This window comes from Acanthopagrus latus, chromosome 1 (genome assembly GCF_904848185.1).
Source record: "Acanthopagrus latus isolate v.2019 chromosome 1, fAcaLat1.1, whole genome shotgun sequence".
Classification (NCBI taxonomy): domain Eukaryota; kingdom Metazoa; phylum Chordata; class Actinopteri; order Spariformes; family Sparidae; genus Acanthopagrus; species Acanthopagrus latus.
This window is the reverse complement of record NC_051039.1, coordinates 21,991,271-22,006,625: the sequence shown is the minus strand read 5'-3', so window position 1 is coordinate 22,006,625 and position 15,355 is coordinate 21,991,271. Positions and strand designations below refer to the sequence as shown.

The 15,355-nt window shown below is 41.8% G+C and overlaps 2 protein-coding genes and 1 long non-coding RNA gene across 7 annotated transcripts in view; 2 read left to right on the top strand and 1 right to left on the bottom strand.

Annotated features, from left to right (window-relative positions):
• Nucleotides 1-9,715, top strand: part of adcy9 (adenylate cyclase 9) — a 41,425-nt gene extending 31,710 nt beyond the window's left edge. Inside the window, exons 8-11 of one of the 2 annotated variants that reach the window (XM_037077237.1) lie at nt 574-716; nt 2,059-2,088; nt 3,309-3,579; nt 4,145-9,715. In XM_037077237.1, the coding sequence (XP_036933132.1) occupies nt 574-716; nt 2,059-2,088; nt 3,309-3,579; nt 4,145-5,215 (1,515 nt within the window). In that variant the 3' untranslated portion in view covers nt 5,216-9,715. Of the gene's footprint in view, nt 1-573; nt 723-2,058; nt 2,089-3,308; nt 3,580-4,144 lie in introns of both variants that reach the window. The other variant, XM_037077171.1, reaches the window with a different exon arrangement.
• On the bottom strand, nt 573-10,927 carry LOC119007685. Its single transcript, XR_005071205.1, has 3 exons — nt 10,787-10,927; nt 10,539-10,666; nt 573-707 (listed from the first exon to the last, which is right to left on the bottom strand). It is a non-coding gene; the product is annotated as an uncharacterized LOC119007685 (long non-coding RNA).
• The window catches only part of crebbpa (CREB binding protein a), a 46,287-nt gene continuing 41,619 nt past the window's right edge, over nt 10,688-15,355 (top strand). For 3 of the 4 annotated variants that reach the window (XM_037076839.1, XM_037076678.1, XM_037076921.1), the window contains exon 1: nt 10,688-11,600. In XM_037076839.1, coding sequence (XP_036932734.1) covers nt 11,513-11,600 — 88 coding nt within the window. In that variant the 5' untranslated portion in view covers nt 10,688-11,512. The remainder of the gene's footprint in view (nt 11,601-15,355) is intronic. The other variant, XM_037076762.1, reaches the window with a different exon arrangement.

The window sequence follows — 15,355 nt, the reverse complement described above, 5'->3', positions numbered from 1 at the left end:
ACGTTCACAACTTACTAAATGTTTATATAATGAAATATTATGGTGCAAATTACACATAACTTCAGATATATTGCCAAATGCTCAGCATAACTAAACAGCAGTAACAGGTCATCAATATCCATTTTCCTCAGCTTTCAAAGCAGCCAGAGCACACAGTGCGAGCCCAGCATCTGTGTTCACAGAACGTTATAGTTCATCAGTGTGGATGCTTACATCGTCATCATAATGGAGATCGTTCTTGGTGTCGACTGCTCATTAATGACAAATGTACCTGTGTTACTTTACTTACACAATGTGGTGTTTTGAGTTATAGTAACAGTTGTATGATGAATACACAAAGCAGGTTTTGTTTTTTTCTTTGATTCAAGTAAAAAGCACTGACTTATATGCAGAACTGTGGAAAACACTTTTTATTGAACTTGCCATATATTTACCTCTCTAACTCAACACGCACTCAACCAAGTTGAGCCTCACAAGCTGTTTTCTTTGTGTTTTCTTCTGTTTTTTTCATACAGTCTAGTCCTTCTAGTTGCCTTGTTAAGTCACTTTGCTGACTGGCTCCTTTTTCTCCAGGTGACCATGTTCCTGTGCTGTGCCACCATCCTGGCCATCATCCAGTATTGTAACTTCTGTCAGCTTAGTTTCTGGATGCGCTCAGTCCTGGCAACTGCTACGGGGGTTGCACTGCTGCTGCTGCTCTACAGCCCCTTGAACAGGTACAGGTGAGCACTTGTTATTTGCACGCATACAAGTATACCCAATGAAAAAATACAGAACACACATGTAAGGCAACAAATCGACATAAAGGAGGGCCCAGTGAGCACCTGCCAGGACTTCAACGTTTATATCTAGTTGAGAACTGGATGATCTAAGATGTGTTTTTAGCCCTTTTTTCAACTGCTGTTACAACTTTGTGTCACAAAACACAGTTTCCATAATCATTTTCAGAATTTCTTCATTTGTTAGCAGAAGGAAAGACAAAATTGATTGATAATTGATTTGTTTGAAGGTACGTCTCCACATGATGATGTAATTTCAACACATTCAACGTTTCATATCAAATGTCACAAATGTGGAATTATACAGGCTGTTGGCTGCCATCCAGACACTCCTACGACATCGTAATGGAAAGAGTTTTACACATTAATGTAAATAAGAAAACGTGTTGAGCAAAGTGCACAATTTAAAGTTAAAGAAATAGATAGGAGCTTCACACTGAAGAGCTGTATGAGGCTGTCATGGCTTAACAGGTAGAGCAGCCATCCATCATTCAGAAGGTTTGATCTGAAGGGCTCAAAAAGTAAAAGTCCATTATGCAGCTTGTTCGCAGGCCTGTGAACAGATAGAGTGCTTGATGCAAGACACATTGCAGATTTAAGAGCTAACATGAGTTTGAGATGTGCTTTAAAGTTGCAATATGTAAGAATTTTCTAAACATTAACAGATTAATTAAATATTATCAACAGAATGTTAATAAATAACTGTTTTGACATTATGTCAAAGATGCCTTTGAATTGTATTGCCAAGATATCTTCTGAAGTTAGCATACCAAGTAACTAACCTCTAATCACTTTGTCCCAATAGTAAACAACACCAAAACTCCATTCATGCGTCAAGCTTCCAGTCCTGGCAGTGTCAGCCGATGGGAGAGCTAGCTGCACAGCTAACTGAGCTAACTAGCTAACAGCAAGTAGTTGTCAGCAGTTGGTTGTTTCTCAAACATGCTTTGTTTGCAGTTTCAATTCAACAGGTGGATAATTCGTAAACACCGCAACCTTAAAGCCATATGTTAACATTTTTATTACCAATATTAAAGCAAAACAAAATAATAACAAATTGGCTCCAAATATTAATTTACCAATTTATTTATACACTCTCAAATATTTGTAATTGACTCAGTTGTTCTGGTACTACATACCTCTATCTACCTGTTTGACATTCAGTAAACAGGATTTAATGTGATTTAATGTGTGTGTGGTGTGTGTGTCTGTGTGTGTGTATGTGCATGTGTGTGACCCTTCCTTTCTCCTGACTTACACCACTCCTGTCGTCTTTCAGCTCCGGTAATAACAGCTTTCCAGTACATGGGTGAGTGTCTCCGTGGAAACAGAGGGGTTTGATGGATGAGTGACATTTGAGGGGTCAACAGGAGCAACAGCTCTCTTTTGTATTTCTCACAACTACAGCTCTCTCTAGCTTTTACTCATTCTCATGCTTTCCTGCTCTTTATTCCACCATCCTTTCTCCCCAGTCTCTCTTTCTCTGTGTCTCCCCATGTGCACCAGCAGTAATGGCTGCTAAATGTCACTAGTGGTGAAAATGACTCATGTAGCCGCCTTGAATTTTGTATTACGAGTTAACGAACTACACCAGTGAGGAGGAGAGAGGGCTTGAAAAGACTCTTGTGCTTTATCATTTAGCATTTTGATAGGCAGTCGCTTCTCAAGGCATTCAGGATTCTGGATCAGCTCGGTTCAAACAGTAATTTAATGAGCTTCAGTCAGCTGACCTGTTGGTTTTTATCAGTTTTTATTAGTTTCTCACCCAGCATGGAGCATGAGGTTTCTGTGGTGGGGTTTTTAAAGGACATATAAACCCTCAAACCTTTCCTACGTTGAGTAAGCATATGTGTTCACCCCAGCTACTTGTAAAATGCCAAAGCACTTAGTGCACTTTTAGATAAAAAATAAATTGACATAAGAAGATTTCTGGAGTGATTTCCCAGTGATTCGTCTGTATTTTGCCCACAGTTTAAATGCTCAGACCTTTTCATTTAAAATGGACTAGTAGTCTGCATTCCAAGATTACTTTTTCCAGGTCTAAAATTATGATTTTAGTTGTCATCTACTTTGACTTAGTGATTTACCACATCTCCTGCAGGGCTTTTTTATATCAACTCCAGAGAAGCAGGACAAACATGCTGTTCTTACTGAAAGGTGAAGCAGCTGGGTAGTGAGCTAGAAGTGAGCGCTAGGTGTGATTTATCAAAGCCATAACAGTGTTTCAGCTCTAGGATGGATTTTAATGGATTTTGAGGGACTTACTCTGTTATCAGATTTCATTAAGTCTGCGTCGGTCATCTACATGTGGCACACACCACCACCTTGCAACAGATTGAGCCAGAAAATGCGAGGCAAAATACCAGTAGCTGCTTTATTAGTGTGTCTCAGTGGTTACGTTCTCCAGCCTCCTTCTCTTCTTTCCTCTTAATCCTGTTAATTATTTTCCTGCTCTGCTGTGCCTCTGTTTGATATCCCAATGTTCACCCCCACCATAACTTTTCTTCTGTTCTCTGTTTTCTCACTCAGACTGAATGTCTCCACACTCGGTGATGGTAGTTCAGTATCACTCCCTCCTCCGCGACCTCTTGACCTTCTGGTCCCAGAGGCGGTCTTGGCCTTCTTCTTGCTTCTCCTCCTCGTCTGGTTCCTCAACCGTGAATTCGAGGTCAGCTACCGTCTCCATTACCATGGCAATGTAGAGGCCGACAAGCACCGCTACAAGATCCAGCAGATGCGAGACCAAGCTGAGTGGTTACTGGGAAACATCATCCCCATCCACGTCGCTGACCAGCTCAAGGTTTTTGTTGTTGTTGAAATGAAAATATCCTAATTATGAAGATTAGTCAAACAATGCTGTGTTTGGTGTTCAGTTGCAAATACAAGACATATCATCGTTCTGAATTTGATGCCAGCAACATATGCCAAGAGAGCTGGGACAGGGATACTGCTGTCTTCCATCACCTTTTAACAAAACTTGACAGTTTGCCTGTTGGACCATTTACCCACACAGTTTCCTCACAAAGTTGTGAACCTCGCCTCATCCTTGCTTGTGAACGACTAAGCCTCCTTTGAGCATCATAGAACTTTCCCAGTCTTTTGTGGCCCCTGTCCCAACTTCTTTGAAACTTGTTGTTGCCATCAAATTCAGCATAAGCCTATATTTACACAAATTAATAAAGTTTATTAGTTTGAACATCAAATATTGTCTTTGTTCTATATCCAATTGAATATTGCATTTGCAAATGATTGTATTCTGTTTAATTAATAATTTACACAATGTCCCAACTTAATTTTGGATGCTGAGCTGTATATTGATATGAGCTCACTGTAATGCAGCCATCTTTATCTCATTTTCTCCCCAGGTGACCCAGAGCTACTCCAAGAACCATGACAGCGTGGGTGTGATCTTTGCCAGTATTGTAAACTTTAGCGAGTTTTATGAAGAGAGCTACGAGGGCGGGAAAGAGTGCTACCGTGTCCTCAATGAGCTAATTGGAGACTTTGACGAGCTCCTTCGTAAACCCGAATTCAAAAGCGTGGAAAAAATCAAGACAATCGGTGCCACCTACATGGCAGCATCGGGACTGAATGTGCGGCAGCTGGCCGAGAATGATGATGAGTCTCCGCACGCTCACTTGAGGGCACTTTTCAACTTTGCCTTGGAGATGATGGGCGTCCTAGATGACTTCAACAAGAACATGCTGGGTTTTGGTTTCAAGCTCCGCATCGGATTTAACCACGGGCCACTGACGGCTGGGGTGATTGGCACCACTAAGCTGCTCTATGACATCTGGGGAGACACTGTTAACATTGCCAGCCGCATGGACTCCACCGGTGTGGAGTGTCGGGTGCAGGTGAGCGAGGAGAGCCACGCTGTGCTCAGTGCCATGGGCTTAGAGTTTGACTACAGAGGTACAGTGAATGTTAAGGGCAAAGGTCAAATGAGGACCTTTCTGTACCCCAAAAGTGGGGAAAATATATATCCAGACCGAACGGAGCTGGGTGCCAGCGTTGGACCCTCATCCATGGCATCGGTAGCCAATAAGACTTCAGGATCTGTTGCCCAGGCAGCAGCTCCTCCTCCCTGTTCTTCCTTTTCTCCCACTACTCCTTCTTCCTCCTCCTCTCTTTCCACAGTCCCTCCTCAACCACAAAGCGCTGTACGGCCTTCAAGAGCAGGGCCTGAGCCTGTCCAAGCTAAGTCCTCAGAGGCGAGGGAGGAGGGATACAGGGACGCTCCACACCTCCCCAGGCAGCCCCCTGCCACAGACCTTCACCTCCCTCCCCTCTCTGAACTAGGCCCCGAGCTGAGTGCTGCACTAGCGCCCTCCCAGAGCCAGCCTGCTCCTCTCGCACTTCAAGAAGAGGAGAACGAAGAGGAGGAGGAGGACGAGCTAACGAAACTCAACGAAGAGTTTTACGCTCGTCTCTGATCCCTGTCGTCTGTCCCCCTGCTGCCCTCAGCTGCTGCCCTTTCAGGACCGACTGCAGGTGTGGGCAGGACGTCTCTCCCTTTAGACATGGGTGAAGAGTCTTCGGCATTGATGAAGAAGAGATAGTTTGACACTCCAACCCAAACGGTGGCTACAGTGGCTAGAAAGTAGCTGCTAATGTCTTTAATGGGAAGGGTTAGACCTGTGTTGAGCACAGCGGTGTATTGGGGAGAAGGCTGAAATGTGTTCAGATGGAAGGAAGTGTTGTTGGTGTTTTTTTTTCCTTATTTGTTTTTGTTATTAAGTGCCTTCAGGACTAGAACAGTGACCGAACAAATATGAACACTGAACAACGTTTTAACAATCGTAGACTAAGGAACATGCTGTGGTTTCTTACTCCATAGTTTTACTTTCAATGCAAGTATTTCAAAACAATCATTATTGTTGTGCCATATCATTTGTTTTAACTTGATCAAAATCTTGACCTTAAGGGAAAATAATATTAGATTCTATATAAGTGCCAGTGCAGCATGACGGGCTGAGCAGGGAACTATGGGAAGAATGAGGGAATCACATGAAGCAGTGTTAATTTATGTATTCTGCTTTGACATGAGGGCTTGATACAGTATTCATTTGTGCTTGAGTCTCGGTAAAAAGGGACATGCTACCAAGCAGGCTGCATAGATTTTAGTTGTGTCGCAGCTAAATGCACATTTTAAGCACAGGTCTTGCACAGTGTTTTCTCGACCACTTGTATTTGGTAGTTATCACCGTCAAACAGCTTTTAAGGAGGTTTAAACAGAGCTCTAGTCTGTCACAACAAGTACAATCAAAAGCACAAAATCAAATCAGATAAGGGAATGTAGATTTGGAAGAAAAGTGAGAGCGTCAAAGAAGCAGGAAGGCACTTTAAATATACCTAGCAAAGTGATACTCCACCCAAGATGTGTCTTCTGAGTATGAAGCAACGTCTGTAGACCTGAAATATGGGGGCTAAAAGATTGTAGTTTGATTCTGAATGGAGCATGGTGAATACGCACAGATTGAACTGATTTTTGATTCCATGGAAACGTCTCAAACCGATCCTGCAACCATGTCTTCTTTAGTCTCAGTCTTCTCGGTATCAATATCCCTGTCTGTTTTTTCATTGGTCCTAGCCACTCCATTTGAGCGGACTTGGATCCCTTTTCAAACCAACTTGCAACCAGTTGTGTTTGAGCACCTACATTTGAACCAGAGCATTTCAATCAAAAATGAATTAGTTCTCAACCCGAAAGATTGGTTCCAAGCCGAATCCCCAAATTAGCAGGTTTTCCTTAATCTGGGGTATGAAGTGGGGGTGTCAGATTCCACAGTTGTATTCATATTATTGTAGCCATATTACGATGGTTCCCTTCAAAACTGGTGAAAACGCTAGCTGGTGTGCTGGATAGCAAAAGGTTCAAGAATCTTGGATGGAATCGGTTAAGGAACTGGAGCCCATTAGGTGGAAAGGGGGTATCATAGGCTAGCAAGACCCCTGCTGTACTGCATAAAAGAGCGAAAAGATATTCTGTATTTTTATTGTTACTCAATTCTGTGAAAAGGTCAAAAGCAGCAGTCTGCTGATCCCTCTTTTATGCCTTTTTCCCAGTATTGCAGTACGGTAATGATAGGAAACAAGGAAGGAAAGAGATGGGGAAAGAGACGCGACAAAAGGTTCCAGGACATACACAGAACAGGAGAAGTTGCAGTTGATAATCACAATTTAAGCAGGAATTAATCATTAATTTGCTGTGGATTATTTTCAGTGGCTAAACTTGGTGTGCCAGTGAGTATTATTAGCAACAACGACTCAAGATGAAAACTACAGAGTCCATGTTCATTGTATTAAAAGGGACATGTCAGCCAGTGCAATGACGTGGCTCATCTGTGTGTTTTTATTAGTTTTTGGACATCGAAGGCACAGAGGTATAAGGTATTTCACTGCACTTGACAACACTTTATTGTTTTCATTGTTGGTTTAGCTTTTTTCGTCAAATTTGTTTACAATACAAATAAAAACACCAGACCTGTAAAGCTTACCGTGGGCGAGACTTTGAGACTATTAAGATTTTGAGTGGAGTATCACTTGAAGTGGGACTGTGAGGGACAATCACTGTGTAGTTCTCGATAGATGATAGGGCGGTCCACAATGCTGTTGGTGACAGTGTCGAAGCACAGGTCAGATCAAGTGCAGTCTCTACAGTACTTTGTGTAAAACCTCAGACTCAAGTGTTGTGACGTTCTATCTGTTGCCTTCATTGCCACAGGAAAAAACAAACATTGGTCAGTCCATCACTATAGATGTATTCAGTAGTTAAGTATTGTCTGCCTTTAGCTGTGTGGTTTGCTGTTGAAGGGGAGGGACTTTAAACTGTGTCACAGGCTTTATACAGAGTGGGCCCTCTCTACTGTATCAATATACTTAAATTGTGCCACTTTAATTGAGTGATCTACAGGTGCAGTGCAACCTAAACTAGCTGATTGTTTTGTGGTGCCTAAAAGAATGACTGTATTTTTTGAGTATTTTGGTTTTCAGAAAGTTTTTTTTTTATCATGCTGTTTTCATAATGAGGATAGATTGTGATTGTATGTGTGAGGAAATGATGCTTATTCATGCAGGTTTTGATGCAATTGTTTTTGACAAATTCCATTTTTTTTTTGCTTTTCCAGTGCTTTCATTCTGTCAGGAAGCCATCACCTGTTCCCGTCTGTAGTTCTTTACTCACTTAAAGCTTTGTCTTTACTCCTGACAGCACTTTTTTTCCCCTTGTACTTGGTGTGCGTGTGTGTGTGTGTGTGTGTGTGTGTGTGTGTGTGTGTGAGAGAGAGAACTTTTACTCCAAGTCAGTAACATCAAAAGGTCAGTGTAATAGGATGCAAAAGGCAAACACAATGCCGCAGTTACCTGCTTCTTGCTGTTGCTGTAGAGGAATTACACACATAAGCTAAATTCAAATGGAGACAAAACAGCCCTGAAGTTTGAAATCTGTACAACGATCCATCCAACCCATATCACCGACACATCTTTCAGAGATAGAATGAACCATCTGTGTTCAAGTAGCCGTCTCCATCTGTAGCATTAAAAGCATCTTTGTTTACCCTTTGCCATTGTGCACTCCGAGCATACACAACCAGTGCCTTTTTGAATTTGAAATATGTTTAATCAGTGTGTGTGAGCTGTGATTGTTTGTATCAAATGGTAGTGATAACTCCAGTGGCACAAGCATCCTGAAAAGTCCGAAGAGGTTTTCCTCAGGAGCTGTCACTCTGGATTGAGACACTGAGGATATGAGGTCTGTTTTGTTGGCAACAGGCACATCTCTGCTGTTGTACACAAACTCTCAACACTCTCAGTTTTGCCAAACCTAATACACTATACCACACTAAGTTATGACAATAGGTGGGAGGATAGGGTATCAGTTTTCCCCCCACATTTTCCAGATTACCCTTCTTCCTCAAGTTGTTAGGTGATCCTCTGTGATTTTCTGGCCATATCACTGTAGCCCTAATACGCACAGCATTGGCAGACACTAGCCTCTCTAGCAGTGCACATCTGTCCACAGGCATGAAGGCGTTTGTGAACTCTGCTGGCCCTGTGATGTGTGATACAAGTGAGTGTGACCTGTCTGCATGGGAATGAATGAGCGGCTTTCTTCTTTGCTAGACACACTTCATTTTTGATCCTGCACCATGCTACCATCCTTTCATTTCATTTCAACGTTGTTCTTCCTGCGATCACCTTTAATATTAAGCATGTGTCGCCAACACGCAGGATTCTTCAACTCACCAAGCTTTGCTCGTTTAAGGCTGCTTGGATTTTGTTTCTCTCTGATGGATGATGTGTGCATGAAAAGATTTGTTTTCGTTCTGGCAGAGGAAAAGACCAGACCAGAAAAAGCCAAGTGCAGAGAGGCCTGTATTGTTGAAGAAATGTGATTGTGCTTTGTAACAGAAACATGAGGGAGAGGCATAAAGGCCACAGAGTCTTTTATTAGCACTGGTTTAAATCATCACAGCACAACAGCATAGGCTAATCACTCATTTAAATGGTGACAGCTCCACATCATTTTAATTTTCTAGCCAATTCAACCCGTATGTGTTTTTATTACACTGGGACAAACATTAGACAGAGTTGTTTGATTAAAAATCTTTGTGTATTCGTTTTTATGTTCTTGAATGAGATGTATTATGTATGTTTTGTGCACATTACCCATGTATCATTTATCAACACATGATCGTAATCTGTACACATTTGCACAAAGCACTCAGTGTTTGTACATATGCAGTTATTTTATGTCACATATGATTTTTTTTTTATACATGTGCATGTGTCAGATTTTTGCCAGAAAACAATGAAAAATGAACACGTATTATGAAATTGATTCAATGAGTGTCTCTTTAAGAAAGTGTGAGTGTTATGACTTTATTACTCCTTTTTTTTCAGTGTGAGAGAAATAAATCTCCAAGCAGAAAACAGCTGAGTGCACTATGACATATTTGGATAAGTTCATGTCAAACCATATATGAGGATTCACCCAATAATCAGACTGAATAGCCATTTTGTGTTGTTTTCAAATTGCTGAGTGATTTCAAAACAAAAAGGCAAATGTTTCCAACACTGTCATTCATTCATTGTGTATCTACCGTATATTTTACTTAAAAGTCAACACCAGAACCTATATTATTTATTATTTAGATTTTGAAACGTGGTTCTCACTCTTGGCAGCAGGGCAAAAACAAAAAAAGAGGAAAAGAGTGGTACATCTCAAGATGGGAAATGAAGTGGGGAAAAAAAGTCAAACAGACAAGTTTATTATTGTGATCTAGAGGAAATCAGCAACCCACATAGCCACCAACTGAGGGTTGGCATCTTTTGTGTATTTTGTTGTTGCGAAACCTCTTACTTTTGTGATTGCGAAAAATCTTATGATCATTATTTTATTTTTATTTTTTTAAATCCAGATCCTGTGAAATGTTTACCTCAGACTCAAGGTTACATCATGTAAGTCCAGGTGACCATATTATACCTGCCTTTCAATTTCTTTCCCTAAAATAAAAAGACAGGTAACCCTACCCACCATGATGGCATTCAACTTGTGTCATAACTGCTGTGAGTTCAATATCTAAAGGATGTTATTCAAATTACAGTCGGGGTCAAAAGTTTAAGTAGTACTGAAAATATGAACAAAGGGCTATAATTAATGCGCAGAATTAGTTTTAATAATCTACTTATCACTAATTTGGAAAACACCTTTCTGTGATATTCCATACTAATTATGTACCATTATGTATGACTTACAAATGACTGAAGCGACTGTAGGGCGCTCGCCTGCGTGTCTCGCGGTGCTGGAGCGCCCCTCGTGGCGGACACGGGCGCTGTTTGCACGTAGGGCGTGATTGCGCGGCCCCTCCCCCTCCACAGCCGATCTGGAAAAGAAAAAAAAAACTTTTTTGTATCGAAGGAATCAACAGCCGCCATCTTGTCGTGGCTCCGAATTAGGATTTCGGTCCAACACTGGTTTTTACGTAGAAATCGAGCATCCTTACCGCGATATGACAACGTCCTCTCCCCGAAAACGACATCTTAACATCGCCTCGGAGACATTTTGTGCGAAAAAACGGGAATTGGATCGGTGGTCGTCGGGCAAAAAAGCTCCGTATATCTGATTTCCCCTTCAGAGTGCGGCGATTCAGCCCCTGTCGCCGTCCGGGAGCAGTATTGTTTACCGTGGACCAGCGGAGAGCTGACCGTGACTTTCGAAGCAATTTGCAAAAATACGGCATTTTTATGCAATTGTGCATTTTTGTGGAGCTTCGCGCGATTGTTGCATGAAGAAATTTGACGTCACGAAAAATGGGCACTTGGAACACCTAGAAATTACGACCTTTCCCCGGGAATGCAGCAATTCACCTGATTTTATTGGATTGTCATTCTGAAGTTCGATTTTTACATGGGGAATATTTTATTTTGGGGTATTTAACGATGATAATGTGGGTGTTGGGTGTTGGATTATCATGGGGTGAATGGCGGTGGCGAAGCGGGGCGCTATTGCATCTCTTTTGAAAGACTCTCGCAGCAAGGAGTAGCTAACGCTAACAGTTAACTTAGCTGGTAGCAGGCAATTAGCTAGCTATTAGCCAGTTAGCTAACGTTAGCAGGCTGCCAGCTTGCTAATGTGCTAACCGGGAAGGTTCGGGTTGATAGAGCAACTTCCCTGCCATAAGGTAATCATAATTAGCAACTTGAGCAACCAGCCGGACAAGACAGCAGCTATGGCTGAAAACCTGCTGGACGTCGGACCTCCCAACTCTAAGCGGCCGAAGCTGAATTCACCTGCCCTGTCAGCGTCCGATGGTCCAGGTAAAGGCCTCAACACTGTCTGCACATGTAACATTAAACACCGATATCATGAAGATAATACACTTATTATTCCCGTGTGGTGGTGCCTCTTGCATGTATTGAGCAGCCGTGCAACACAGTTTGAAGTCATGATGTCGGCCAGGTGTGCTGAGCTGTGAAGTGTGGTTTTACTGCAGTGTTATGGTTTGGATCTGGGGTGAGCGTGTAATAAAAGAAGGACCTACCCTGTACGCTCAAATGCCAGCCTTTTAGGCAAACGTGTCTTGTGCTAAGGCAGCTTTAGAACAGTGTTGGAATAGACCCTACCTCCATGAAGTAGTATCCACGCCTCTTTGAAACACGTAAAGAAAACTTAAACATTGTTCAGCATTATAAAGTTGAATGTCTTGCAGCACCGATGCTGCAGGCTGCTTAAGGTATAACCTGGTGTACCACAGCAGCAACTGAACATATGTATGTGCTGGCTAAAAGCGTTCATTTCATTTGTATGGCCCCGAAAGCATGTGGCAGTAAACAGATTTTTGTAGGGGGCTGTCATGATAAGAGAATTTTTCATCACAGACCTGATGACATGATGCAAACACAGACACAGTGATATCTAAGACAGTGATCATCTTACATATTCAAATAAGGCAAAGTCTGCCAAAGACCAGAAGCTTATTCTCGAATCAAATGTCACTTGATTGATGGCACACTGTGCATCAGAAATAGATGTTGACTGTAGCTAATCTAGTCTCCAGGCTGGCCCTTCTAAAGCGTCTCCGTTCATTTGAAGAGAGATTTTTATTTTGTTTATTGCATTCAGTGCTCAGTTCTGTGTAGAGTAGTGATCAAGTGAGCCTGCAAGAGAAAATAAAGGGTGAGTAACAAACTGTTTGATACAGGTGCTCAATTCAGCTAATAAGTATGAAAACATGAATTAGCAGAGGCACATCGACATTCGTCTCTGGCTAAACTTAAGCTTATGACCGCATACACAAATCTGAGTCAACTGCCTTTGATTGTGCAGTGAATGTTTTTTATAACCTGAAGTTCTTGCTTTATGCTTTGTTTTGAAGATTTTGTGTGACATTTCTCTAGGTAGATGCACGCAGTCATGAAATGAAATCTCTTGGAATACATGAGCAGAATACAGTGCTCTGTGTAATTGTGTGTAAATGCCTTTTTGACAGATATGACAGTATTAGTTTTAGTAAATTATGAACTGCCTTGGTCAAAAGGTCAAATGAGCCTCATTGTAAAAGTGTAGAACTCTGTTTGGAACTCATGGTTCTGCATAAATATGTTGTGAGGATTAGAAAAGGTACACTGTAAAACTGTATTGGATACCTTTTTATGTGGAGGTACTTACAGGTATGGTAAACACTGGAGACTTACCCATAAATACTTAGAAACACTTCAGTCATATTCTTAAAGTGGTTGGTTTGAGGGGGAAAAAAGATTTCCTCTAACGTTTCTGAACACTTTTAACATCTCTTCAGGCTAGTCTTTTTTAGATATATAATATGATTTTCTGACAGTGTTTCTTGGCCACTTGACAGATGACTTTGTGATCCAATTATGAAGTTGGGAGGTTGTTAGGAATTTATTTCCTCAGCAGCAGAAAAACATGTAACGTTAGCCGGCAGACGACTCCTGTGGGCTAAACATGGTTTACTAGATGCTGTTGGGACTGATTCACAACAGCAGGCAGCAGATGGGTCAGAGAAACATGCTGAATAGAAACTTGCTAGCCTAGTAAAATTTAGGCTTGAGCATATCATACCATCAGTCAGCCACTAAACCATCAGTCAATGCTGTTGATATTAAAATGGATTGAAATAGTCAAGATCACAGAGACTTAACTTGTAATCTCTTGTAGCTCATTGTTTTGGTTTTATTGCCTGTACTGTATGGTTGAGTGTGAGCTGGTCTCATCGAAACGTTTAGGCAGCTGTCAATCACACAACAGCTCTGATAAACTTACTATATCAAATTGTGTCTTTTGTGCCACTAGCAGTTCAAAACCCAAAGATCTTTCATTAACTTTCGTGAATGCCAAAAAAAGCAGCAAATTTTTACACTTAAGAACCTGGGACCAACAAACTGTTGCTTGAGAATTTTCTGATAAGATTAGTTGATTTCTCCATCCACACCATGATTGCAGCGTATTTCCCTTCCCTGCTGGTGCTCTCTGCCAGCAGCCGGTTGATTGAAGCACGAAACAACATAATAGAGACTCGGAGCAGCAGACCTCTGAATGTTTGCTCTGAATGTGTCATGTCAACTAGTGCGCATCCGAAAAGTGTAACAGGAGGAGAGATTTATTGTGTCATTTTGTTTGGAATGGCTTGATTGTTGCTTACAATTAATTCATCCCGAGGGTGCTTCACCTTTAAGTCAGTGCCTTGATATAATGTACATGCTAGTATACGTGTGTTTGATGTTTGGGAAAACTGGAGCAGGCGTAGAAAATGCGACCTCCATGCAGAAAGGCCCTGCCCTAACTAAGAATCATACCCAGGACTTTCTGTGAGGGTACAGTGCTAACCACTGAGCTACAGAGTTGTTGGTAAATATAACTCTTCAGCACATTCTGCATAACCTACAAAATATGATGTTTTAATAGGAATTAACAGCTAGGCAAATTATTTTCTTGAGTACCACATCTATGAAGTGGCACGTGTTCTTCATTAAGTTTGATTTTGTCTAATCTCCATAAACTGAATAAGTTGGACAGCTTTACAACAAAAGACGCTGTCACAACAACAAAAAATTACAACGCCCATCACACATGGCAGAGGCACCACATGTCTGCAGTGATCAATCATTGAAATGCCCCGCCTCCACTTTATAGCTTTCGCCAGTTACAGTTGGGATCTAATTGACCCTGTGGGACAGCACTGGGCGACAGTATCATCAGCCGTAAATTACTGTGTATAAAGAGCTGGCTTCCACTCTTTAATGGCAGTCAAGCCTGGAGCTTTGTGCGCAGCAGCCTTCTGCTCCGACATTTGGCCTTTGCCATTTGCAGTACAGCCTGGTTTGAGTTTCATGTCCAATTTTAGAGTTTAGTGTAGCTCATGGGAAGTGTTTGCATAATTATGTGAGTAGTAAAGCATATATTCTTGCATCGTGTCTGTACAGTCAAGATTTGTGTGCGTCTGTGGAGGTTCCTTTTTACTGTCGTGGCAGAGCGCAAACACATGCCCCCGTCTCTCTATTCAGGCCATATGTCACTCTTCAAGGTCCCTGGGCTCCCCTTGCCCCTCTGTCCAGACAATCCATGTGTAATGAGCATAGCTTTTAGTAAGATGTCTGTACATTGTGATGACTTTTATTTTTGTTCGAAGTGTTGATGCACATCCAAAACAACTGCATTTTGATTGCGTGTTTATCATAGTCTGTAAATGACTGATAGTCTTAAGCTAATTTCTTGTTTTCTTTAAGAGAGTAGATGTGTGAGTCTCACTGTACTGTGTCTATAAGCTCAAAGCATAAGTAGTGGGTATTTGATACAAGCCTTGCAGAGATCTTAGTTCAGCTTCTTGTGTCAGTCATGGGCATGTCAGTAAACCCACCCGCAAACACCCACCTTACCAGTTTGCAAATGGCAGCTTTAATGCCTAGCAGACAGACAAGTAAGCTCATGACGCAGCTGTTAATGGAGCCATTTATGCATCTGCCTGTGGGCAACCAGAAAAACCCAGAGAAGAAGAAGGGGGAACAGCAGAGCGGACAAGTGGAGATGTAGGGTGGTGTGTCACCACCCATGT